This window comes from Bombus bifarius, unplaced genomic scaffold (assembly GCF_011952205.1).
Source record: "Bombus bifarius isolate JDL3187 unplaced genomic scaffold, Bbif_JDL3187 scf7180000008148, whole genome shotgun sequence".
Taxonomy (NCBI): Eukaryota; Metazoa; Arthropoda; class Insecta; order Hymenoptera; family Apidae; genus Bombus; species Bombus bifarius.
In genome coordinates, this window is record NW_022884475.1 from 362,187 (window position 1) to 389,809 (window position 27,623).

Below are 27,623 nucleotides of genomic sequence, written 5' to 3' on the forward strand. Positions count from 1 at the left end.
CAGGAAATTTGAAGAACGATTCCAGCGAAAAGATTCCGTGAGGTTTAGGAGCTTCATACGAATTTGTGAAAGAATAGATGCTAGAATTGAAAGTTGATATTATATGGTATGAAGCTAGTAATTGAGGTATATTAATTTTAGGATCCTCCGGGACGGATTTCCTATTTTAAATGATCTAGAGGAAGTTTCGAGAATATTGTTAATAGAAAAGTTTCATAGAAAGTTTTCGTGAACTCGCAATCAATGAAAAATTAATCCAACGAAGAAAAGATTTTGTTTAATTGTTAATTCGAATACTGAACTTTTGAATTCCATCTGTATTATTTTATATTGACTATAAAGGTAATTTAATAAATGCAATATTTATTATACGATTTTTTTCGTAAATTGAAAACTTATAGAATCTGAAATATACAGTTTTGTATGGATTGCACATATCTCGCGAGATAGAAGTTGAATGAAATGAAAGACCGTTACAGAGCAGAAACAATTTCTTGGTGCATTCCATGGTCATTTGGATAGCATCGTTTTGGAATGCCGACGCGTCAAGCCGCAAAGGTGCGGACGTTGCACTTCCTCGATGCGTAACCACCTCATATTAGCATAAATTAGCCGGTCGTCCATGGAGCGTCGTAAACCTTAACAATTGTAAGGTCCCCGCTTTGATGTCAGAAACGGCTGAACGATCGTCCGCTTTAATATAGTGACGCGCACACGGTGAAACATTGCACCGGGTTAAACGCATTCTTTGACATAATTTGTGTAATTGTGGCACGGCTTTCGCGCGTTTCTAAATGCTCATACAGGAACGAGCGCAAGCAACCAAATGAACGGTGAATAATTCATCCTCCGCCCACATTCTATAGCAATTTCTAACCAAATTATATTCGTCTGCGGACTTTTGGAAACTGTCGAATAAGGATGGAACTTAATCGCCATCTAATTTTGATAATTCTACCTTTTCTCTGTAGTCATTCTTATCAAATTTTCAGTTCCGTTCACAGAAAAAGTAGAATTTTAAAAGGAAAGAAATTGTATAAAATTCGAGGTTCAAACCTTTAAACAGTTGAAAAGTCATTTTCGAAATGTTCAATAGAGTGCAAAAATATACGTTCAATTCTACGACCAAATAAAAGAACAGTTTTGATAACATGGAGTTGATTATTATTGAACTATAAAATTGCTTATCATGTGTTTTGTCTGTGATCTTCAATCTTGATTGAAGTTTCAACTTTTTGTACTTACAAATTTATTAATTATTAATTACGTTATTACCTATTAATAATAACAACGCAATGAAAAACAATGGAACAATATCAAATGAAGATATCGAATAATACAAAAAAGAAAGAAGATGCAAATAGAACACATTCCAATTTCAATCTAAAATTCGGCCCGCCATAAGATGGTCATTGCCAATACGAGAATATGATACGATACAGGAGAACTATATATAACAATGAACCATTCTAACGAAGCTTTACGAGTCATGAGACAGCGTACCACGAATAAACGCACAGTCACCAATGACAGACATCGACTCGACTCGCGGGAACTGGGTTAATCCAAGAATTCTTATTCCATGATTAACGAGAAAAAGCGGCTAGAAAACCCGGCAGTTGTTTTAATTGTGTGTAGCCAACAGAAGCAACTAGGCTGCCAGAAGTGAACGCCGTCTTGCAATTTAGCCGAGCCGCGTCTGCTAGTCTGGCGCAGAAATAGCCGATCATTTCACGCGCGTGTCGCCCGATGATGTAAACGTAAACCATACAACAGTAGCAGCTGGCTTCACGTACACGGAATGGTTAGTCACCGTTTAAGAAGCCGGTTTAATTACATGATTTATCGCGAGCTAGTCGTGATCGCGGCTATATTGCTGTGAGAATTGCTGGAGACCCAATTTTCCCCTTTTATTTTTCAAAAGATCCCTTTATAGCTGCGGTATCAAAGGGAATGAAGTGAGTCATTGATAATATTCGAGATCTTGGAATCTGCACAGCTGCTGGATCAATCTTAGGAACTGTGTCATCGCTTGAATTGAGATCACTTCTTCTCGAGAATCTTTCATTTAAATTTCTTAGCTGAGAGCTTTTTTTGTTTGTTTGACAGAGTGACTTTAGATTAGGAATATTTGGTTGATTGTTCTACTAGGAATTTTGTACGATGTACGAAGAAGAGGATGTAGGATATTATTGCATAGAAGCACTTAACAATTTTTAATAAATGTAATTCTGTATAATTCTAAATATTGTTCTGTATTCTGTATATTTAAATGTTGTATCCTTCTAAATAAATAACAGATGATCTTCATTTGAAGGAATTTTTATGAGTTGTCAATTGGTTCATATTTACCTTAACTGACTCGGATGTAAGTTTCACGAAGATAGACAATTTTCACTTCAAGAAATTTTGGCGAATTAACTCGTACACACCAGTCGTACGATAAATCTTTCGATATTAAACAAACATATCAACTATTCATATTTCTACTCCGAGGTTGTATTTTATTATGTATCATCAATAAACTATGCTTAAAGATTCGAAGATATCCTTAATATCCTTGATAATTTAGAACATAACCTAAAAGTCTACTGACCTAACGAAATTCCAAAATATCCAATATCTCAAATACAAAATTACGCACCCCACATTCACCTCTCGCTTTCCTTCATTGTAAATCAATCCCTACCATTGGTTAACCTTTCACTTGAACCGCGAGTAACTCAGGCGAGCGAGACCGGAAGTCCTTGCCAGTCAGAAGAAAGAACGTCGAAAAATTACGATTCTCCGAGCGACGACGCATAAATTACACCAGCCACCGGGTGTTCGCCGTCGAAGAAGAAACCCGGCGTTTTAATCTGCACGGTTTTCCCTATGTCGGTGGACGTCTTAGAGAGGTGTTTTGCAAAACGGAATCGCGTCTACGGGGTTTTATAGTCACCCACGTTGCAGTCGTGCCATTATTATCGTCGTATATTCTCACGTTACGGTTCCACACGACACACGGCGCAGATGCTCACTGGAAAGAAAAGCCTCTGAGTCGACTCATGCGGAAACGCTGACGACACTTCTAGCCCATGTGTTCTCCCACGCTCCACAAAAATCCACGTACAGCTGTACGAAACTTATTTACAGCCTGCCAGTCTGTAATCTCTTATTTTTTTTCGCTGTATCGCGGAGGAACGGCCGGAAAAAAGCGCCACAAGGAACAGGAATATGGAACCCTTTGAAGCTTGATACGGCCGACGTAGAGACTTCGCGACACATCTTTAATTGCGACTGGAGAGACTGCAAAGGGAGCGAAGAGACTTCCGTAGAATTAAATTCGTCTTAAGTTGTGTGATTTTTCTTTTGCTTTCTTTTTTCTTTCATGTTAACCGGTTGCGGTTGGAGAGTGTTTTAGAATATGGACGATCGAAGATGGTTCGCTTGAAGGCTTCGTCGAAATTTGAAGCGATGATTCTCTGTGGCGTGTATAATAAAAAGTAAAACGTTCCGTGTAAATTTAACAGATCTTTGAAACTTTTGGGATAATCTAAAGTTCGTACAATTCTTAGGAAATTCCATTAGCCGATCCTAAAAATTTTGTAAACTTGGAACTTTTGCTATAAATTTTTCTAAAGATTACAGAAATTTTAGCATTTTCTAATTTTGCAACTTCGCAAAGATTTTTTCCAAATTCTTCAATCTTTTCCAAAATTCTAGTTTTTGTAATTTTTCAAAAATTCAGTTTTGTAATATTTCAAAAATTCAAAAAATTTCCTAACTTTCGATTTCTTCCACAAGAAGTACATAAATAACAACGAATATACAAAATATATATCAATATATATTCAATATATATTGAAAATACAATTAGTATATTTGAGGAAAAAGGAAAGAAGGAAGAAATATTCGTGTAGTGTTTACCGGCTAATCTGAAATCGAACATTGGCGTGTCAGTGGATAATTGCTTCGAAATTGTTTCGTTGGAGGTATCGTGAAAACCAATTTAAGGTTCACCCGTGGGTTAACTACTATTTTGTGTACGAATAATTGACCAAGACAAACGCAGAGGGATCGGAGAAGGAATGGATGGGTTTACAATGCGTAATTGCACGGATGTTTAATGGAAGATAGATTTATTGCGTTCGTATTGATTATGCCGCGTGGAATTCATCCGATTAGCAAGTTACGGCACAGAGTCACGAGCCACGCGTTAAATTATGCCCAGCTTGTGTTCCAACTTTGATGAGATCATGAAACGAGATTCCCTGAGAGTTACTTAATGTATTAGCCGATGTTTGAATAAATCTCGTTGCGTGTTATCCAACATGGTACGCCGGGTCGGTGAAGATTCGAAGATTTATAAGCTCGGTTCTGAATTACCGCTGCTTGTACTGTACAATTCTTTGTATGTGAGTCAATTAAAATATTAAAACAGTGAAAATTCTCTGTATATTTATGTAAATTAAGGAACGAGAAAAGCAATCAGTCTGAAAGAAGAGAACAGGGATATGAATTTTACCAAACTAAAATATTTATGACAATTAGAGAATTTCAAAATCATTTAAAGAGAATATATAGTAACTGTATGTTATACAAATTATTATTTCGAGCCATTTAACTTTTCATACATAAATATATTTGTGCACAATCCGTAGTCAAACCGGTCGTGAATCGCCCATGTCCAAGTTCTTTCTTTGTTACTGTTCTAGTCCTTTAAAAAATCTGAAAAAATGTTGAAATGGTTATGAATGCCTCCATTATGGTACAGAGCATCCGTCCAGTCGAATATTCGAAACTAAAATTACCATTTTCGATCGAATTGAACTGTAAGAAAATATAAAATTTCTAAATTTCGTCAAACATAAATCTTGCCGACCAATTATTTCATGTTATATCGAAGTAGTATCATATCGAGGTTTATACCTTATTTGTCCAAAAGTGTCGATTTATATTACTTTTCCCAGGTCATGTTGCTCCTCTGAAATAGTATCTCGCCTCGAACTATCATCGAGCGATTACTCGCGACCCAGCTTCGTAAATGCGTTACTGGGTTCGAGCCGAGAGCGGCAAGAAATTTAATAAAGTCGGTGAAAAATGAGCGGCTGTTCGGGCCGGTTCATTTATCACCGCTATTTATCGGTCGGAGATACACTTCGATCAAGGAAACTTTCGAAATTGTGCCGCGAGGTTAACTCAGCTCGTGGGACAAGTTTCAACTGGTTACCAGAAACTCTGGAAACTTCCTTCGCGGACCAATAATCTCGAGGAAATGTACACTGACGCCAGTTGAACATGCAACTTCTCCTTTCCTTTCGATTCTAACCAACGAGTATCTTCGATCCATGAGCTCCAACTAGAATAGGATCATTTGAATTAAAAGGATGTTTGAACTAAGCGAGTTACCTTACAATTCGCCAAATTTGGTTATGAATAATTTTTAAGTAACTTAAAATGGAAAATGGATTGTGTAACTCGTTGTTACTGATCTCGTTAACATAACGAAATATTTGGATAAAATACATTGCATAGGATACGATATTTTCTCACCCTTTCGTTATTATCTTAAGGAGTAACGATATCACATAAGATACAACAACTTTGATTATTCTGTGCAAAGTTGAATTTTAAGATGTTGAAGCCGACTCTAATAAAGCAACCCTGCTATACTCTAATATCTAGAACCTGGAATCTAGAACTTTTACTTCCCAGATATTAAGATATAGAAACTGGAAGGAAACGGTAGAGATCGTTAAATGAAAGGCAATCTTATCTATCTGAGAAGGAGAGAAGAGCCGAAGGGCAAAAAGTGTGGAGCGATAATTCTATTTGGAAACGGGAGGGCATGCACTTTACAACCAACCAATGCAAACTGGCTTGGAGCCATGCCAGAAATGGTCGACCGGCGGAAACGTTATGTGACTGCCGTTCTAAAGGTGAAAGAAGAGCTATAAAAGAGAAAAGAGGCACGAAGGAGAACCCAGGAGTCCTTTCAAGATCGCACGATTGTCGCCCCATTTGCTTGGATATTAATCTCCAGCTTTTCTTTCTGGGTCAACTGAGCAAGGGGTACGCTCACCCACTGCGATATTTCTTCCAGGTTTCTAATTTGCAAGTATGAAAGTGGGGAATGACTAGGGGAACGTTCGTCTCTTGGAGTGTTCCGTTGCTTCCTTTCGCGGTAGGAGAATCTAGTAGAATAATACAGGATTATGCGGACGAAATTAAAAGAAATAGGGAAGTAGAAGAATATAAACAAAACCAGGAGTTTCTATTATACAGCGTTGTTAGTTGAATGAAGTTAAACTGAATTTTGCTAACGTTGGTTGTTTTGTTTGTGGGAGGGTCAAGTAGAATGATACAGAATTATACGGACGAAAACAGTAGAAAGAGAGGAATATTAGAATATAAGCGTAGACAGGAACTTCTTTGATGGTAGTGCGAAACAGAACTTTGCTAATATTGGTTGTTTTATTTATGGTAGGACCAAGTAGAACGATGCCGAATTATACAGACGAAAGCGGCAGAAACAGAAAAATAAAGAAATATAAATGAAACCATTCTAATACCCTTAATCAACTGCTGAAGAAAACGTTGCTCGATGTTTAAGCTTTTATTACCTATTTTATTTTCTTTTATTAGAAATCTCTTATTCCATAAAAAGGAACTAGACTTTGCGAAAACACCTGTTGCGTTTCGATAAAATACTGTATTTGGTACAAACTGAGTGCGTTCTGTTGCTTTTATTTTCTTCACATTAGAAATCTGTTACTTCACACGTATCCCATAATACTAAAATACCAAGAGAACTACAACAGAAAAATTTATTACAATTTTCCAACAAATGCGTAGGTATCTTAATACTTATAGCCACCAACTTACGTCATGAATCTAAAATATAGCTATACCATAGTAACTCGATCACCTCACCTCCAACTTAAACCCAGCTGAACCAAAGAAAAACTACACACCTGTGCCTGCTGTTTAACATGAATCTAACCCATAAAGCCATCGAATATACACTTGCAGGCAACGATAACGCAGTTCACGTTTCACCCCTGTCACTAGCTGGCCGTTTATCACTGCTAAAAGCCTATACCTTATCGAAGCCAACCGATAAGGGGATCACGCCTATGTTGCTCCCCACGAAGGTCAGTCATGCTCCTATTGCAACGCAAAACCCAACACACAGGTGAATAAGGAGGCACTTAACGTGAAACCTTCGCCCTGTGTTCCCACGTCTTCTGCGCGACCTCTGATACTGATACTCGATAGTCGAACCTTGCCCTTTGTTTAACCTCTTTGGAGGATTTTGTGCTACAGGAACAGTGTGCTAAGTGTATTTTCGTGATTCTATGTTTCAGCATCACATAAAATTGAGGCACGAAAGACATCGTCGTCAACATGGAGAAAGCTATTTGCCTAGTAGCTTCGTGTTGGATACGGATGAACCTGAACAAGGAACGTGGGGACCATGGTCCACGCCTAGCTCGTGTTCCAGATCCTGTGGTGGTGGTGTCGCGCATCAGACTAGACAGTGTCTTGATATAGAGTAAGTGATTCGACTTATTCCTTTTGGGGAAGATTTGATAAGTTTGGTTGATGACTTTGTGATAAATTGACAAATATTTACAACTCTACGGTTTTATGTAAAACCGTACTTTGTATTATAGAATTCATTTATAGAACCTCACTCGCTTTAACAGAAAATTTGTTATTAAAATAACTATTATAAGAGAATTTATTATCACTGGTAATTTATAAAATCTTGTTAATATTGCTCTATTATATTTTTTTTACTATAATTGTTATTACATTAGTTGCTAATAATGTTAATTTTACGAGAACATTCAGCATTCTAATGACCACGTTTACCATAGAAACTCTTCCAATTATATATACTTTACATTAATTACACGTATATATACAGTTTCATGTGACGAAGAGAACGTTCTAATTAAGTCACTATTACATATCCAAACAGGAAGCACCTGAAGACTTTCACGACAATTCTCAGATACGGTTTTCGTTCCTATAAATATTCACGAGATGTTTTTCCTACGTTTAGAATTTCTTATACCGCGTTAATATTTCATTACAAGACATAACTGCAGGCAAACGTTAACGAAACTGAGCTTGAAATTCCAACGACCCGCGAAATGTCCCCAGTCGGACTTGGTAATGGAAAATTAATTTTTTATCTCGTCTTTTCGCAAAAGATGGGTTTATTCAAATTCAATTCGGTCTCGTCGCCGTTTCCACGCTTCGAAGACTTTTCTGGTGAGAGTTTTTGACGGGTCAACTTCTTGCGGAGAATCACGGTAAATCCTTCTTATCTGAAGGAGGATGCACGGCTAAGATTAATCGCGACCACCAGCGCGCGCTTCCGGTGTCCTTCTGAAGCTTCGTCTCAAACGATCTCACAATTTTTTTCGTACAGAATTTGTTTCTACATCGTAAGATTTTATGTTGTGCTTTATATGAATTATGAAGCACTTTTTTATAATACATATTTTTAGATCATATATAAAAGTTTTAAAAGGAGTAAAATGTTCTAGCTATAATTTTCATCATGCAGGTTTTCATATTATGAATTTTGATCAATACTTGTTTTTATATTATCTGCGTGGTAGCCAAAGAAAAGATCACGAAACATTAAAGAAATATTTCAACGTAATGTCGTCTCAAAACTTCGTTTCCAAGAATTTCGCAATTTTCGTATAGAAAACCATATTTCTTATATTATAAAACTTTACATGTTTAATTTATGTAAATTATTAAGAAATTTGTTTTATTTAAAATATATCTAAAGTCTGTCTAATAATAATAAATAACAAATTATTAATAATAATAATATATTTAATAATAAAGAAATAAGACTAATCGTGACCACTAATGCATTCTTCTGATATCGTTCCAATCGTTTCAAAGAATTTCGCACTGAAAGGAAGGTAGCGGAAACCGTAAGTTCGTTACGTAAATGAAACGAGGAAAAGAGGAAAATCGAATGAGAGAACGATGGGTATCGGTCGAAGAAATCGAGAGCCAATCGCTAATAACACGTTCGATGAAACGAGAAAGCGGGCTAATCGTATCTTGTGAAAGCATTCGGCTTGTAGAATGATCTCATGGATGGATCATGTCGTAGGTCAATCTTAATCGCGTTGCTTTGCAGTTCTTTTCAATTTACGAACTTCGTTTCACGACTTCCGCGACTAGAATTTCGAACATTCTGCGTCTAGCGTATATAATTTCAAAGAACCCGATGCTAGATTAATTTCATGTTACGATTATATTGCATCGTAATATCGTGATCCGAAATTGCTGAAGAAAGTGTTCACGATGTGAAATAGAAACTTTCTAGGTGCTATTTTTAATTGTTTCCGATAGAAGTTAATTTTAACATTTTGATTGGCTTATAATCACTGGTTTAATACGATGTTGGAATTAATAAAATATTTAGATTAAATCTTTCAAGATAGGTATTTTAAATTTAATTAGTGGATGTAATAAAATAATTGTATGAACCATAATACACTCAAATTTGAAAAACATAGAAAAACAAGCGTAATTTTCCAAACAAAACACCTATCTAATAATATACTACTCAAAACAAGTAGGGAATTACTACTATCTGTTGCACTTCACCCATCTATTTGTTCAGACGAACAAAGGTAAACAGATATAGGCTCAATATAAATTGACATCTCATTTGTACTATAAAGATTTGCTTTATGATCTAAAAGTAAAAAGTAGTCAGGAATAAGTATCTGAAACAAACTTCAAAACTTCGTACTAAGTATATATTTACTTAAAAAATTCTAGCGAGTAGTTCAACTAATCCAGGGCGGTAATTCAGCACCGCTTTACAAGTGCATTAAACTCATACGTTAGATTCCTTCCGCCTGATTTCCGCATGAAAATTTCATTCGAATGGAAGCCGTGTAAGGCGAGGGAGAGCAATTTCCCCGAAAGGATTGCGCGCGAATTATTTAGAAACCGAGCCAGCGAATCGCATTTTTTTCCCAGCGTGTCGAGGTGGAGAACGTTGGCGGTTTACGGTGCGAAAAAAATTCGTCGCTCCACTTTTCCTTCGAGTTTCCTCGAAAGAAGCTCATTAACGAGGAGGTACGACCGACGCAAGATTTAACGGACTGTGAATTTCCGATTAGAGATACGAGCCGCCATTTTTTCGGGATCGTTGGATCTACGCTTTGGAATCGAAAGGATCAGTGTAACACGCTACAAATATTCGCCTGTTTGTGTTATCTATTAAATTTTGGTACGACCAGAATTAATCATAAAATTATCAAATTATGGAATTAATCAAGCTTTGCGGATGAAATCGCAATTTTGTGAAATCGCGAATTTTTTAAAATTTAATTTGATCGCAATAAATTTGTGATAACTATGAAATTAATTGTGATTTTGGATTTTTTTAAATTTTCTTTTGCGTCTTGTTAAGAACAATAAATGTGGAATCATTTTAAAGTTAAATCTAAGATAAATATCGGGAGTATCAATCTTATTGATTATTTGATCCTATATTCTGTTGTGAAAAGGCTTATTGAACGCTATAAAGATGTCTTATCGTTGCAGCGACAATGGCTACAACAGGTGCAGTGGTGCGTCGAGGCGATTTTTCTCTTGCAATATCCAGGTGAGTGTGATCTATAAAACGCGATGTTATTACATTTATTCTACTCAAAATATCGATATGTAAAATATCAATAAAGTTTCAGCACAATAATATAATAAAAAATCCAAATATAGTTGCGTAAATCAAATCAATTTTTTAAGCATTTCAAGTATTATTTGGTAATCATTTAGCAATCATTTAATAATAAACATTATTCGATAACATCCACGTTAATTTGATTGGAACAATTTTCTCTTTATTTTTATATCAGACATAAAGAATAGCATAAGATAAACAAATCAAACGCGTAGTTATACATCATTAATAGTCATGTAGTTAGAGAAAATCTATGTGATCTATTATTGTAATAGGTCAGTTCTCTGGACAATCTATCAAACAGTAACGAGGCCGCGACGCGTGTCACATGCTTCAATTACTTGCATCTGCATGACCAATGAGTATCGTTCTCCATTATCTAGAATTGCCCGATATTTTCACTTTGGCTAAACAGTTTCTTAATACATTCTACTCTGTTATTATTGAATCTCTACCGGCACGTAAGAAATTATGCTTCTCCTACACATGAGTTTAACAAGAAGATTATATAATGATAGTTCTATAGTAATGATGATAATAACAAGTTTTTTATGCAACTATACATAGATATATGATTTAACATATCCACAACTGATTGCATTTTCATTATGCATGCTATGTGGAATAAAACTAATAAACAATTTTCGTGCGAAGTCGACTTCAGTATTATATAAATTTACATTAATAATTTGTTTACATAATTGACAATTATGAACCAGAAAACTAATTCGTGTAAAATACAGCACAGTTCATATTCGATATGTGTGCATATAAATCTGTGTGCATATTATATCGTACAAATATTACAAAAATAAATTTGCATAATAAACTTGCTATAGTTAAAGATTTTCTAAATAATATAAGAAATAATATAAAAATTGATCACACAATAATATTTTATCTCATTCACCTTACATCATTTTATTAAAGAAGAACTTTTCAATTCAAACAAATCATTTTTCACCCTTACTCTTCCCTCCTAAAATTTCGTAATGTATTGTGAAGTAGAAATTCGTCAGCTAAATTTCTCTCAGCTATTCGCGTTTAAAGCAGATCTCTCATCAAACGAACGGCTTTGCTATGAGTAAATATACGTTGCCTGGTGCATGTCCCTAACCTTTAGATATGTCGGTCAATTTCTCGCGGATCGGTTCGACGGTCTTTAATAAAATGATTTATACCATTATTTAATTCAGTTCGTTAAATGTCAGCCGCAGACTGGCTGAACTTTGAACCCGACGACAGATCTCCCATCGACGATCGACGTTTCACGTGTGGCTTGTTCGAAAGAACTTTTGTCCCTTTATCACGCGTCTCGTTCCACCGTTTAACCTGGATCGATCCGGCTATCATTCTCGTCGCTTTGACTCTCCGTACACGTGGCATTGCCCGTTCAACTTTCATTTAAAACCACTTAATCAAAGCGATACTGTTAATCACCATTTCTTTCTGTCCGATTCGCCCCATTTTGACAAATTGGTCTGGCGATCCATTAATCCGCACCAACAGTCGCGATTCGAGGGATGGAGCCGCGGGTTCTGCTTGAAAATCTATCTATGAATGCTATTTTTCAAAGAAGAGAAACGTTGTTTTCGTTTACTAAGCGTAATTTTAACTTGTTTGACTTTATAAATTTAGATGTGTCCTTATTGTACAAACATATTTATGGGTCAAGAAAAATTGTATTATTGCGATCTATGAATATGTATTTGGAGGTGAAAAGTGATAGAAATGATCAAATAAATCCGAAGCTTTCTTTTCGAAAATAATTTCTGTATTATTTGTTCAGAATTTTTGCAAAGAGAGCAAATATGTATTCAGGTCACGAACGCGCTTTACGACTTTAATCCTGGAGTATTACAATAGGATATTGCATTCTCCACTCGTATGTTTTAGCTACTTCTAAGAGATAGCTCTTTGTTATTTATTCTTCTTACTAACTTCTTGACATGGAAAAACGAACAGTTTGAACCACTAACATGAGAAAACTTGTTTGGAGTGGTACGTAAAATTATGTTGTTTAATTATCCAAATTCTACTTTTTACTCAGTTTTATAAGCAGAATATTCACTATTTTATAGTGTGATATTACAAAATTGAGAACTTCGTCAGTTTGAAAAACAATTGGTACTGAAAGGGTTAAAACAATTACTTTCTCAATCCTCGCTCAGCAGGACCCGAATTTCAATTTGATTTGATATTTGATTTTATATTGATAAAGCAAAGAGTCGGTTGAAAAACTTTTTACCTCTATCTGGTAACTAAATTTACTTGAAAAATAAAATTCGTTGGTTTAGTTTGACAATTTTCGTCCGGCGATTGAAACTACCTTCTACTTTTCTATCACTCAATTACGTCAGAAACTGTATCCCAAAATTTAAAAGCACAGTCATTCGTTGCGAAATAAATACTTCAAACGATATAAAATAACGCACGATTCTAAACACTTAAACGATCACGTTCTGCCAAAGACACGGTCGATTCCAATCAACCCACGACGAAAATGAACGAGAGAGAATTATCGATCAATAACTAGGCGAAACGAAGGGTTAATAATCGGCGACAAGCAGAGCCGGTCCCTGAAACGTTGCATGCCGCTGTATTCCAGCCGATGATTGTAAGCTCACGAGGTCACCGGGACGCCGTAAAATCTCTGGCCCAGGTAGCGTTTGCAGCAGCCACGACGATCGTTTCGCAGTACATCCGTTGGTTGATGGACGCGTTGACCCGTTTCGAAGCCGCGAGCAGGGATTAAAAGTTTATAGCCACGGTTAAGATCGCCCTCCCACGAGCCAACACTAAATCTTGAGTCGAGGGCACTCGGGGGTGTATTCAGGAAGGTTGGCCAGGTTAAAACCGTACGATCTCGCTCGTGGCAATCGTAAACACACATGGAGACCGTACATAGTCGTCTTCGAGGAAAACGGAGTGGTAGAGAGGCTCGGAGTTTGGTAAACTTCTTTTGGAGTTCTCCTTTTTCTTTAAAAGGGATTTGTTGGGGAGGTAGAATGTTAAAGGTGAATTTTTAGTAATTCAGCGGGCAGAGTACTTTTCTGTTCAGAGATAGTATTTTTGGGGAGGAAGAATTTGAGAGGTAGATTTTTAATAATTTTATTGATTTCTCCTTTGAAAAGAGCAGATTTATTCAGGAGAAGTAATCCTAAAAGTGGATTTTTTAGTAATTGTTTATTTATTAGAGTTCCATTTCTTTAGAGAAATAGCAAAGTACAAGCAAACTTTTTCTTAGACTTGTGTGTTATTTAATTTTTTATTCGATTCCGTAGCGAACACTACCTACTTCTTACTCAAACCATGAAACAGAAACAACAAAAACTTTTAAGTGTCGAAACGTATTGTTAATACTTCAAGTGGCCGTACGATAGAAGCAACGAAGCCAATTTTTGTTCGTATCGAATCGAGTTGAAACAAACTTTTGAGAAATTGTACGAGAGTCTCGTACGAGGTTTCCCTTTCGTGTTAAAAATTAATTTCCCCGTCACACACGGTCCACGGGATTTTCCCTCGCTGTTCCTGCCGGTAATTGAAGCTACGTCGTCGCATCAATTTTCACGAGCGCCCGCCACGCCAATCGAGCCACCGATCCCACAGCTTTAATTTCATTTTCCCGAATCACGAACCCTCGATCACGGCCTACCAAGACACAAGAAACTACTTCGGAAACAGAACCACTTGCTCCAACCCTCGACCGTTTCTTTCTAGATGGAGAAGATCACTAGTGAAAATGTATTTCTGAAAGTCACGTACCCGCTATAAAAATTATTTCCACCACATCGCCAAACTTATGATGCTTCGAATTACTTTTCTGCTAGATGGATTTAACTCGAACTTCTATGCAGCATTAAGCACGTCCTCATAATCGCGCTTCTTCCGGGAATATAATGGTCTCCGTAGAAGTACAGAGAATTTCTTTAAAATCTTAAAAATTCAAAGATTCATAAATTTCTTTTTTTCAATGGAGTAGTTTCTGGGATATCTTTTTGATGTTTCCGCAATTAAAATATTATACGTAGATATGTTTCAATAGATGTTACGTGTATGATATTATATATCATACATGCATATCATAATACATATCTATAACATATTTCTGTATTTTATAATACAACAGCATATGGAAATGAATATTTTATAGCAAGATGTGTTATTTCACAAAGATATTTAAGCAGAAACAAAAAGGGAAACTCTTTTTTTTGTATTTGTTTACCCTTATTATTTTGAACTAATGTTTTTGCATAATATTTTGTATTTAAAATAGCTTTTAATTTGTCTTCTTCATATAGAACGTACTAACTTCACGGTGAAATTTTCTAGAAGACTTTCGCGATTGATTGAATACAAATCAAGTTTGAAGATTAACTTTTGAACTATTTAGATAATAGATGCAGAAAATAAAACATTGCAAGAATGAGAACAAGAAGAATACCAATATAAAAGTATTTGTTTAATTAGGATATGAGTTCCAAAACATGATAATTCAACAATATGAAAGGATACATATTATAATACGATAGATCAAACTGTGGACGTAAAATCACGTTAGTTGACAGAAGGAGGATCGTCGAAAATCTTGCGTGGCTTAAAGGCTTTTTAATGATCCTCGAGAGCAACAATATGACCCAACCACCCGATAACGCAGCAGTGCGCTGTCGGAGATGCTAAAATTTATGAACGGCTGGGCATTATACAGCATGGACTCGCGAAGTATTAACTTCGTTAAAGTGACGTGCTAAATGAAACGAGCCGCAAGCTGCGTCGCTGTTATGCGTCCTCGGCCTATGGATATTGATCGCTGATTCAGCTTGCCCCACGATAATCAACTTCAAATCTTTATAAATGTTCATCCACATTAAATATGATTACACATTTTTTTAATGATATTCTATGACAAATATCGTTTTACTTTTTCTATTGTCGTCACATTTTAGATATAACATAACAATAAGTGGATTAATGATAATTAACATTCAAGCATCATTTAATTACGTTTATTCCGTGCGAGAAAGCTGTTGAAAATTGACGCGAGAAGTGTCGCTTTTATCTTTATCTCTTATCTTTGGTGTGTTACAAGAATTTTTTTCGAGAGTAATTTTCATAAGTAAATTATAAATTAAATTTCATTATAAAGATTTGAAATTTTGCATTCTTCAATTGTGTTCTCACTGCAAAAGATTTTCTAATTTTTAAAAAAGTATATAAAAGTCCCTTGATTCATCGTATTTCGCTCTATTCTTTCAAAATTATTATCTTTTTCAGAAAAGACAAGAAAGTTGAATCGAACAGTTAAAAGATAGTAACGGAATGAAAAATTTTCTATTTTTGCCTTCGATTCTATTTCAATTTTACTTTATTTTCCTCACATTCAGAACAAAAAAAAATCCCCTGAACACTAATTAATCTCGTTAAATTTTAATACTTACCTAACGTCCCATTGTGCATTCTGCTAAAATCATTCGGCGGGTAATCTAGTTCCCCGGCAAAGAGACGTCCCACGGCTGCGATACATTCCAAGGGAATTGAACGAACGCCAGGCCACTTACGATATCAGGGGCAATCCATTTCTCGCCGCGAATTGCTCGCCGTTGCAAAAATTCCCTCCCAGAACACCGCTCATTGTTCTCGCCCCTTTGTCCCGGCACCGCGAAACATTTCGTAATTAGTAACAATGCCTGCCGGCTAAACAGAGATTATTGAACGGCGGAAACTCCCGGGAGACTTCGGTGGATGAAAGCCAGACCAGAACGAGAAATAAACGAAGGAACGGAAAAGAGGCTGAAGAAGATGGATTCCTTTAACGAGGCAAACCTTTAATTGCGAGTCCTCGTAATTGCGGGAATATTCGATCCTGTATTTATGAAACTGTTTCCACTGAATTCTCGCCAACTTCTCTAGTTTACTGCTGGAATTAGATAGGAGAATAATTGTAGGGTAAGATATAAAATTATTAAGATTAATACAGCAATGGAAATTACTAGCTTTTTCCTCCATTTTTTAAAAGATTTAGGACTTAGGTAGGACTTTTTACATGTAATAATTATTTTTTGAGTTTGTAGATTGTGAATCGTAGAAAGGTGATAGTTTGATAATTTTATGGGAGATATTACTATTATCAATTAAATGGCTTAAAGAAAATAACGGAACTTCCTACGATACCTAATATTTTATTTGATTTAAAAATTTTCAAGAGACGTGTGAAAGTAGATAAAGTATGTATGAAAGTCGATGAATCGAACTACACTTGGATTTTGATGGAGGTCTCCCACTCGTCAGTCGATTGCTTCGCCACTTGAGCTATTTGAACATGAGATCGAATAAATTCCTCTTCTTTACGTCTGACACTTCGAAATGACGACATGGAAAATGTAACAGATCTTTCTTTAGAACTATATATTTCTTGTCTGGCAACTCTAGATCTAATTATACATTCGTGAGTATAGTCGATTTATAAGCATTCTACATTAATATTGGATGTTTATTCTATATTCTTTGAGGAAAACATTCTTTGAAACTCAGTAAACATGCATTGCATATTTTTCCTCTTTCTTTTATGCTGAAGCATGTTTGACGTTTGACGGGATGGACGACACCTGCTAAAGGCAAGTGGCATATAAAAGATCGAAACAAACAGACGTTCCGCATACTCGTATCCCAAACGTGAGATATTGCGATTCTTTTGAGAATTACGACCACGGTGCTGGCAAAATGATAGAGCAATCGTATGCTTTAATACCCCTATGTCCATAAATCACACGGAAAAGAGAACATAAAATTGAATCATTCAGTAGTAGGACTGTACCAAAGACGTACTTCTAAATTCTCTTTCACGGCCTTTATTGCTAATTCATTACGTTTCGTTACATTATGTTCATTGTTCATATTTTATCTCTCATATCATTATTCATTAATAATTTCATTGGTTTCACAACTGAAGAATTTTATTCCATTTCTGTCCATTCTAATAATACCTACAGATCATCCCATTTATTTAAAAAACCACTCCATTTACCTCAGCAATTGGAATAACTTCGTTTCATTTTACTATAAAATTATTGTTTCATTTCCATAATCATAAAACTTGGGTGATGAATTCTTTTTCTGTATGAAGAATGTACATATGCTTATTTTTAAATAAGATCAAATCAAACTTAACTCGTAACTTTCAAACCCAATAATAAATAAACCAACATCTGCGATCAGTTCTTTTTGATACCACACTACAGAAGTTAACCACAATTTTGAAACAATAATTGCAATCCTGAAAAGAGGCGAAGTCTCTGATCACGAGTCATGCATCTTGCAGACTTTCCACGAGATTCGTGCAGGTTCCTCCGACTCTTAAACGGTGCCCCGTGAATCGATTCCCTACCAAGCGTTCAAGGTCAATCGCAGGACCGCCACGGCAAAGCGGTTCGCCATAAATCACCAGGGTCACAGAACCTTTGACATTGTTTCGGGATCGCGGGTTTCGCGATCAGGATCCTTTTTCTTTTGCGGTCACCAAGAGGCCCGATTTCACCCAATGGCCCCACCCCTTTCCACGGGGTCCCGTGTCTCCGCAAGAAATCTCCCGTCATAAATCCTAGCCGACGTATCCTCGTGCGTGCTGTACCAGTCCCTCCGGGATATCTTTTTGCCCGTTTCACCTCGCTCGATTTATCGACATTACCTGAACAGGCCAACTTTTCTGTAGCTCTTCTGTTGACTCACAATGTTTCCCCATGTGTGATTGGGACCATCTAATTTTTGTGACCAGTTGTTGGTGGAAAATAATGTAGCGGAGTATCATGGTTGGATCGTTCTAAGGGGAATTTTGGGGTGTGCGATATTATTGATTTGGTGGTTGCATTTGATTGATACGGGAGATTCTATAGGGGACACGTGTGGATGTTTTGCAGGTCGATTTGAGATTTGCTTGAGATTGGATTTTGCGCAGTTTGAAGACCAGAAATAGAGGTTTTTCAAGGATTTTTTGTGGTTTTATAAGGGTTCTTTGTTGAACTTGTTAAATGGATAGATGAAATGATATTTATTTATTGGATATGAAAACTCAATGTGGATATTTACTAACTTAATGTGTTTTACTCTGTATGCGATATTAATGGTAGAAACGTGACTAAATTAAGAAAGTTGCAATGTTAGATTATACAGGGTGGTTGGTAACTGGTGGTACAAGCGGAAAGGGGATGATTCTACGCGAAAAAAGAAGTCGAAAATATAGAATAAAAATTTTTCGTTTGAGGCTTTGTTTTCGAGAAAATCGACTTTGAATTTTCGCTCGGTACGCGTGCGGTACGTTATAACGGATCTCACTGTAGATCGTTGTCTCGATAGAAAAATTAAAAAAAAAAAATTAAAAAAAGAATTTTTATTCTGTTTTCGACTTCTTTTTTCGCGTAGAATCACCCACTTTCCGCTTGTACCACCAGTTACCAACCACCCTGTATATGTACCTCTTGCTTTGAAATACATATACATCATTCCAAAACTTATTAGCCTTGATATTTATCATTAACAGGTTATTATTTACTTCTTGTTGCTGCTTCTTTCGCACGAAATAACGATGTCTGTGAGAAACATAAATCCGAACTTAAAACTGGAACATGGAAATTGACGATAAAATATTGGATCGCGAGAGAATCTGAGGCGAATAAGAAAAAATCTTGATGTGAAAACACACGAAAAGCTCACAGTTACGATTACGAGTAACGTGCGTTCATGTGCTTTTCTTTTTCTGCTTTGTTGCCTACGAAATAATAAAATTGCAGTTTGCCCCACACGATCTTGTGAAACATGGAAATAAATATTGTAACCCAACGGGGGCGGACCCTTCGCGAAGAAATGTGCGTGTGCGTATAGCAACGACGAAGATTAGAAAACGTGCCTGGTCACGGTATATGACGAAAACAAGAGGGTGACTAAATCTAGAGTACAGGTTTCAGATGTGGGGATTTAGCAAATTATATTTGTGAATGATGCAGCAATGAATGACCATTCGATGAATCATTTTTGGCACGGGTTTTTTTTCATCTTTCTTTTTAATAGATGCAATTGAAGAGCGTAAAATGTTGTTTTTCATATGAGAGCAATTTTAGAATCCATTACCTTGTCAACCATTCACATATTACCAAAACTTTTTTATTTAATTTGAATGTGGAGTTCTCTCGAAAAATGTTTACATCAAAAATATTGATTATTCCACTTCGTATACGAAAAAGGTTTTTGATTAATCTTTTCACAAAACTTCATGGATCTGTCATCTATCGCTGAAATGCTTATATTTCTAGATCGAATGCATTATTTCTTTTTTCAACTATGTCATACTTAAATACACCTAAGTTTTCTAATCACTAAATAACATTAAAATCATAAGACCAACAAAATTATATACTAGTATATCTTTCCTCCATTCTCAACAATAATAATACGAATGTGCATTTAATTCCTTGTCTACTTATAAATTATTCGTTTAAAGTTTCTGAATAAATCAAAATAATTCGCACGTTTAGGAAGGAATTTCGCGCAACTTATTAATGCAGTGTTCTTTGTTTCTTTATTCAGGAATGTCCCGGTGAACCGAAGGACTTCCGAGCAGAGCAGTGCGCCGAATTCAACAACGTTCCGTTCGAAGGAATTCACTATGAGTGAGTATCGCAAACCGCGAGTTGCCTGTGATCCATTTTGTCAGTACATTCGCTCAAAATAGTCGTGGAATCCCGATAAAGTTTCTGGATACACGGCGAAAGTGATTTATTGTCGACGTCATTTTCGACAAGAAAAGGTCGCGGACTTTTTGCGAATCTCCGACAAAATCTAATGGTCGTCCGAAGTTGAAATCCATGCTCGTTTAAATTCGCGTTCAATGCGAGGTTTCACGCTCGAATTTCACGTCACGCTACATACATGCTCAAACCCCGAACTGTTTGTAAAAAAGCACTTTTTCTTGATAGAGAAATATTTTGACAGTATCTATTGAAATATTTTTATTGTAACATGTTTTCATTTTTTTCTGTTTTTTGTGGGTTTCAATTTTTGGTTTCTACAATCCATAATCCTATTATATTTCAAGGCTACGGGGAAAGAGAACACGATAAATCAATTTTCTGCCTTACACAAGGAAGTACTTTTAAAGTTCAATACTTTACGAGTGAATTCTATGTTCTTAAAATTGTTCTTTTATTTAGTTTTAAAGCTAAATGTCGTTATAATATTGGAATATTGCCTATCTTAATAACAAGTTTAGTTATAAAGAAGTCTTAAAATTCGAAACTCAACGAAAATATACTTATCATGTTCTTCTCCTGTGAAACCTTCATTTATTTTATCAAAAGTTTCAGATCTCTCATCGAGTACGAAAATAGTAATAAATTCGAACCTCCATTATAGTGCTCAATTTAGAATACGAATTTAGAATTGACCTAGTAGAACTATATAGCCTTGTTTTGCACTTAACGTCAGTATTCATTACAGAGCCGGTGCACGTTTTTTGTTACGAGTTATACGACTCATATTAATTTTATAGCGGCCAAGAAAGCAGACGCAATAAATATGTATATAGATCCATTTAAACAGTTGAAGGTGACCGATCTTCTTAAACAATAATACTTTGAAACGAGATTGATCGCTGATGTCATGTGTTTATATTTATTCCAAACACGATAAAAGGTGATCGAGCAAGAGAATCATAACTTAAAATTGATTCTCTATTATCTTTTAATTTTAAGATTCTACACACACATTTTTGGTCGATAGACGAAGATCTTTAAAAAATGAAATAAAATAAAAATAAAACAAAAGAAGTAAAAACTCAGTACCTAATCGTGACTCAAAAAACTGCTAGCACCTTCAGAAAGGAGAACAGCTAGTTATCGAGAAGATCGATGACGATCGCCAGATTTCCGCGCCATAAAACGGCCCACGGCGAGACTAATCGCGCAAAATCGTTCGCAGTTGGATTCCGTACACCGGCGGGCCGAACAAGTGCGAATTGAATTGCATGCCGCGCGGCGAGCGTTTCTTCTACAGGCACAAACAGATGGTGATCGACGGGACGCCATGCGAGATCGAGAAGAACGACGTCTGTGTCGGAGGCAAATGCATGGTGAGTTAACGATCCTCGATTCACTGCAGCGGGACCAACGCGAATTCGTTTCCGTTCGTGCACGTCGAGTTGTTTTGTCTGTGGGAGACAATCGAATGAACGACGAAAGCTCATGAAAAAGAGTAGATTTAGCGAGAACAAGAAAGGGAAATAATATTTCTCGTTTACTCTCGCTGTATCTATTTAAGTACTATTTCTGTCAGGTTCAGGTTACGCTGAGTTCTAAATACTGAATATTGTAGAATGGGTTTGTTGTTGGGGAGCATTTGAATTTAGGCAAAACAACTCCATTGGAATTTTAGCGAGGAACATTACTGTACCGGCACGTAATTTCTGTTTGATTGTCAGCACGTCGGATGTGACATGATGCTTGGAAGCGACGTGAAGGAGGATGCATGCAGGGAATGCGGTGGTGATGGGTCCAACTGTAACACCGTTTCCGGTTTATTCGATACCGACGATCTTCAAGTGGGTAAGCTGAGAAATTTTATATTTTTAATATTATTGTACGATACGATTGGTAAATGAAACACGATTCATCATACTGAAACAAACTTTATCGTAAGATTACCAATTTTATTAAATTTTCTTTAGGATACATCGATATTATACTAATCCCGCAGGCTGCAACAAACGTGATAATAAAAGAAATCAAACCGTCGAACAATTATCTAGGTAAGTGAAATATCTTAAGTATAAGTGATTACCATTTATGATTATCCAATAAGGCGTTGATGAAACTCCTGTCGTTGTTGATGTTTTAATACATTTTATACCGGCAGCTATTAGAAACACTTCAGGCAATTATTATCTAAATGGAAACTGGAGGATAGATTTTCCACGAAGCTTAAAATTTGCCGGGACCATATTCCATTATTCGAGAGATCCGCAAGGTTTCTCGGCACCCGATACCATTACCGCCTTAGGGCCGACGAGTGAACCAATTTACGTGGTGGTGAGTGGCTGCATCGCTCTTAAATAGCAAATTACAACGTCATCCAGTTAAAAAAAAGTGCAAATTCTTCCCAATAAAATAAGTGAAATCGCTAAATAGTGAAATGGAGCCTTGTCCATAATTTTTTTTATTTCTCTTTCCACTTTTGGTTTATGAAGCTAATTTGATGAAATACGACTACAATGTTTCATCGAGCATAATTTCTTTTGTACTAAAAATAATCGATGCAATATAATAATAGTAGATGTAATATAATAATATAATAATCGATGTAAAATACTGTTAAGAAATGATCAATCGAATAAGTAGATGGGTATACTACATTATATCGGATAAGAGAAAGAATAATTTGCCGAATTGATTTCGACAGCTTTTGTATCAAGACCACAATGTCGGCGTGCATTACGAGTATAGCGTACCGAAGAGAATCTCGCAGCAAAATGATGCGGATAGCTACACATGGATAACCGATGAATTTTCCAGCTGCAGTGCGACTTGTGGCGGAGGTAATATTTCCAAAATTAATACCGTTACCTAAATACACGGTGAATGTAATCAATAACCGGATAGCCCGTCCGGCTAGCGTACCGAACGCGTTTCCATCGGTTCTAAATTTGATAGAGTAATTTACGAACGGACGGATACTCAGCGTTTGATGAACGTTTATTAATTAATATGCTTTTCATTTAACCTACCTGAAACAGATCATTCTGTGTTCATCGCATATTGAATTATCGAATCAGTAGATCGCCAAAGGTGAAAGTTGTTGTATTTTCGCTAACTATAAAAGCAGTTCTTGCTTTCTAGTTTCGAAGTATCATTTATCGTAATTTATTTACTTAGAAGGCAAATTATGAATTACAGATACATTATTTTCTTAAATTGTTAGATTACTTTTATATTGTATCGTCTCACTTATTATACGCATATTGACAACGTTAATACCTTCATATTTTATTCATAAAATCAATAATACGGTAATTATTAGGTTTCAGTTATTGAAAAATCAATATTCATTAAAAGAATACAGCGTACAATTGCAATAAGGAACATAGTATTAATAAAATAATTTCCCAAATAATAACATATTTTAAAAATTTAGTAAAAAATGTTTACAAATCTCTATAGGTCAATGACTGCTTTATAAATATTCATGTTGAATAATTCTCTTTCGAAGGTTATCAATCGAGACGAGTGGCCTGCGTACGAAGAAGGGACAGGCAACCGGTGGATGAGAGCCTTTGCGATCCACAGATGGAACCAGATACAACCGACGCCTGTAACGTGGATCCATGTCCACCTGTGTGGGTGGAGGGCGAGTGGGGTCCTTGTAGCAAGCATTGCGGCGAAGGAGGTGAGCAGAGCAGAGGGATCAAATGCGAACAGGTCATCTCTGGTGGAATCCCTACGGTGGTGGACGATAGTCAGTGTCTGGAGAAGGTGGGACCAAAAGGACCGACCAAACAGGAGTGTAACAAGAACGTGACGTGCCCACAATTTCACGTTGGACCCTGGAAACCGGTACGAATAACTTACGTCTTATTTTTCCAACTTGATCTTTTCAATGTTCACTAAATGGCGAAATTGAAAGAAAGTCGTGTTTTTATGAATGCAATGAAAAGAATGGAGCCTAATCAGAGATTTGTTTCACCTAGTTAACTTCATAGCGTTTTTATAATGTTATTTCGTATATCTTTATATATCATGCCTGCTTTTCTACTTTTATATTTTTAATTAAAAGATTGTAAATCTTGCGACATTGTTATAATACTTCTTCAAAATTCTTCAAAAGACGAACAAATATATGAAATTAAAGAAGAAATTATTTAAATCCAGACACCAAATCAATTTCCGCACCCAATACATTTTTTCTGTAACTTGTCAATCACTGAAAGTATCAATTATAGTATAACTCTATAAATGTGTTTATTCTCTGTTATCAGACAGTGTGGTTGTTTAGCATATATTTATATCACTTTGCTAATATATTTTTAGGCAACTTATTAAACAATGAAACTATTAATTAGAATTCTATAAAAATCTTTGTTATCTTTTGGACAGTGTGATCATTTATGCGGTCCGGGGAAGCAAACGAGAAAAGTGACGTGTTACATGAAGGTGAACGGAAAGATTCAACTGCTGAAGGATCAGGCCTGCGAGGGAGAGGTTCCCAAATCTGAGAAACCTTGCGAATTGAGACCTTGCGCCGGCCTCGACTGGGTCACGTCGGATTGGAGTGGAGTAAGCTCGTAATTTTTCACGCGATACCCACCCGAAGATCACCGCGTTCCATTAAAAATATTCCCCGCGAAAAAGTAGAAGCTTCTCATAGAAATATTTTTGGCAAGCAATATTACAAAAGCCACGTACAAATGAAATGTGTCCCATTTCTTTTCGTGTCACGGACGTTCTTTGCGATTATCACCTGACTCTGGTCACTTTTCGTTTAGTGCGACGACAAATGTGGTCTGACTGAAGAGACTAGGACCACGTACTGCGCTACTCAAGATGGGACCGTTTATCCGGACGAAAAATGCGACGCTGAAAAGAAGCCGGAATTGACGCGAGATTGCGAAGCTGAAAAGGATTGCGAATTCCTCTGGTTCGCCTCTCAATGGAGCGATGTAAGTCAATTACATTTCTTCTTGGAAAGCTTTTCAAATTATATAGCGACATTAAATTTATTTCTTGAAGAATTGGAACTGCAATTATTCTTCATTTTCTAGACATTTACAACTTCTACAAGTCTAGAACGTCCTATTACGAAAATGAAACAAAATGAACTTTAAAAATAACGTTTAATCCGATACTTTTTTCAAATTTAAAAGGATTATAGTTTGTACTGTTATACATATTATTGCGTTCGTTATTAAAATAAAAGTCCGCCTCGAGAGGGTTAATACACCCTTTGATGTTAGTTTAACATAAAGGATGTATATAATGGCACAAAATCAACAAAATTCATTATTCAAGTCACACTTGACACACAATTATTTTGATCCTATAGTGTTCAGCGAAATGTGGGTCAGGTGTACAGACACGCAAGGTGTTCTGTGGCACGTTTGATGATGAAACGGTGAAGAAAGTGCCAGACGAGAAGTGCGACGCAGACAAGAAATTCAACGAGACGAAGAGCTGCACCGCCAAGGAAGAGTGCAAAGGTGAATGGTTCGCTGGTCCGTGGAGCAAGGTAATGTATATATTTGAAATAATCTTGACTATTCCCTAGGTTTTCTCCTCTTCAACTTTTCTCAACGATTCTGACGAAGACCATTCATTTTAAGTATGTAGTTTCAAGAATAATTTCGTATATCAAAGATGAGAAAATTTATTTAAAAAAAAAAGTAACGAATAAAAGGATTATTATTAAGATGAATAATAAATATAAGAGAACAGATGTATAACAAAATAACGATAGAGACAAATGCAAGTATAACCAAAAAATGGTGTTCTAATGTTAAGTAAATACCATTGACACGGATAACTCGAGAAACGAAGTTTCTTTCAAATAATTTCATAATGCTTCATCTAGCCATCTAGTCTTCTTCAATTTCTCCTTGAACAAACGGAATCGTTGACAACAAGTGTAGAGGCTGATTTTTTTTTTCGAAAATCTCGTTAGCGACGTGAAATATCCGCGAGAAATACATCGTGTCCTATTCCCTCGGTCGCCGAAGAAATTCAATATCTTCGACGGCTTTGTAGCGAACCTAACAAGAAGCGTCCGCCTCAAATTTCTTCCATTAATCACCTTACCGTGTTCCAGTGCTCGAAACCGTGTGGTGGTGGCACGATGAATCGCAAGGTGATTTGCATGAAAGCCAACATGACGGTCATAATGAACAACTGCGACTCTAATACGATCATATTCTCCATGGAAAATTGCAACAACCAAGCTTGCGAGGAAGGTACGTCCTAAATCTGGGAGAAGTCTAGAAAAGTTGAAAATTGATTCATGCTGCAATTAAAAAATCAGGTTTTCTAGTGTTTTAATAAGTCACCTAAACTAATTTAATTATATTAATTTATGTATTCAGTGTTCTTAATGTAAGTGTCGTTTCTCTCCAGAAATAAACAATAATCAAGGATAATTTAGTTAATCAAAATCTTGTTTTCAGACGAGGTGATACCAATGCAACCAGAGAAAATCCCAGATCTCACTGAAGAGGACGAAGAGTGCGAAGTGTACGAGGATGAAAACTTCGTGACTGTCTCTTCAAACTTGATACCTAGCGTAAGTGAAATTTGGTCGTAGTTAATCAAATACTTAGTTTCACAGCTTCTTCATCCATCGTTACATTTATATCTCATTTTCCTATGAATGTGATGTTAATTTATCATTTTTCTATTAGTACAGGTGTTATTAAAATTTATTTTCTCAATTTACTTTTATGATTTTCCCGATTTACATAAAAATGTAATTTTACCTATTGATTTAGGATAAATCTAGTAAAATGTTAGATCTTACGGAAGCAACTCCTCTGAGCTCGCCAGATACGAGTGATACTACCGGAAGCGACATATATGATAAAATGCAAGGGGATGCCGGATATACCAGGGGCGACATATCTCCTGGAGAAATGGAAATGGGTGAAGGAAGTGGGACAGATTTCACGGATATATACACATACACATCAGGGTTTGAATCGACGTTCGAAGGCAGTGGAACCAACGAGGTTACCGAAGATGGTGAACTGTTTGCAACGGAATTTGGAATAACGGAAATCGGCGTGACCGAAGAGATCGAATCCACCATGGATTCTACTGACGAATCGACAGTTGAATCGATGACTGAGTCTGATGGTGAGTTGATGTGATTTCATTCTTAAGAA

The 27,623-nt window shown here is 36.2% G+C and overlaps 1 protein-coding gene across 11 annotated transcripts in view; it reads left to right on the forward strand.

Annotated features, from left to right (window-relative positions):
- Window positions 1-27,623, forward strand: part of LOC117208626 (papilin) — a 164,991-nt gene that overhangs the window by 110,235 nt on the left and 27,133 nt on the right. For all 11 annotated transcript variants that reach the window (XM_033449874.1, XM_033449873.1, XM_033449884.1 and 8 more), the window contains exons 3-17: window positions 7,350-7,537; window positions 10,585-10,645; window positions 20,297-20,379; window positions 21,686-21,836; window positions 22,185-22,308; window positions 22,431-22,511; window positions 22,619-22,791; window positions 23,162-23,297; window positions 23,969-24,312; window positions 24,853-25,032; window positions 25,242-25,415; window positions 25,799-25,981; window positions 26,558-26,699; window positions 26,910-27,025; window positions 27,231-27,594. In XM_033449874.1, coding sequence (XP_033305765.1) covers window positions 7,350-7,537; window positions 10,585-10,645; window positions 20,297-20,379; window positions 21,686-21,836; window positions 22,185-22,308; window positions 22,431-22,511; window positions 22,619-22,791; window positions 23,162-23,297; window positions 23,969-24,312; window positions 24,853-25,032; window positions 25,242-25,415; window positions 25,799-25,981; window positions 26,558-26,699; window positions 26,910-27,025; window positions 27,231-27,594 — 2,500 coding nt within the window. The remainder of the gene's footprint in view (window positions 1-7,349; window positions 7,538-10,584; window positions 10,646-20,296; window positions 20,380-21,685; window positions 21,837-22,184; window positions 22,309-22,430; window positions 22,512-22,618; window positions 22,792-23,161; window positions 23,298-23,968; window positions 24,313-24,852; window positions 25,033-25,241; window positions 25,416-25,798; window positions 25,982-26,557; window positions 26,700-26,909; window positions 27,026-27,230; window positions 27,595-27,623) is intronic.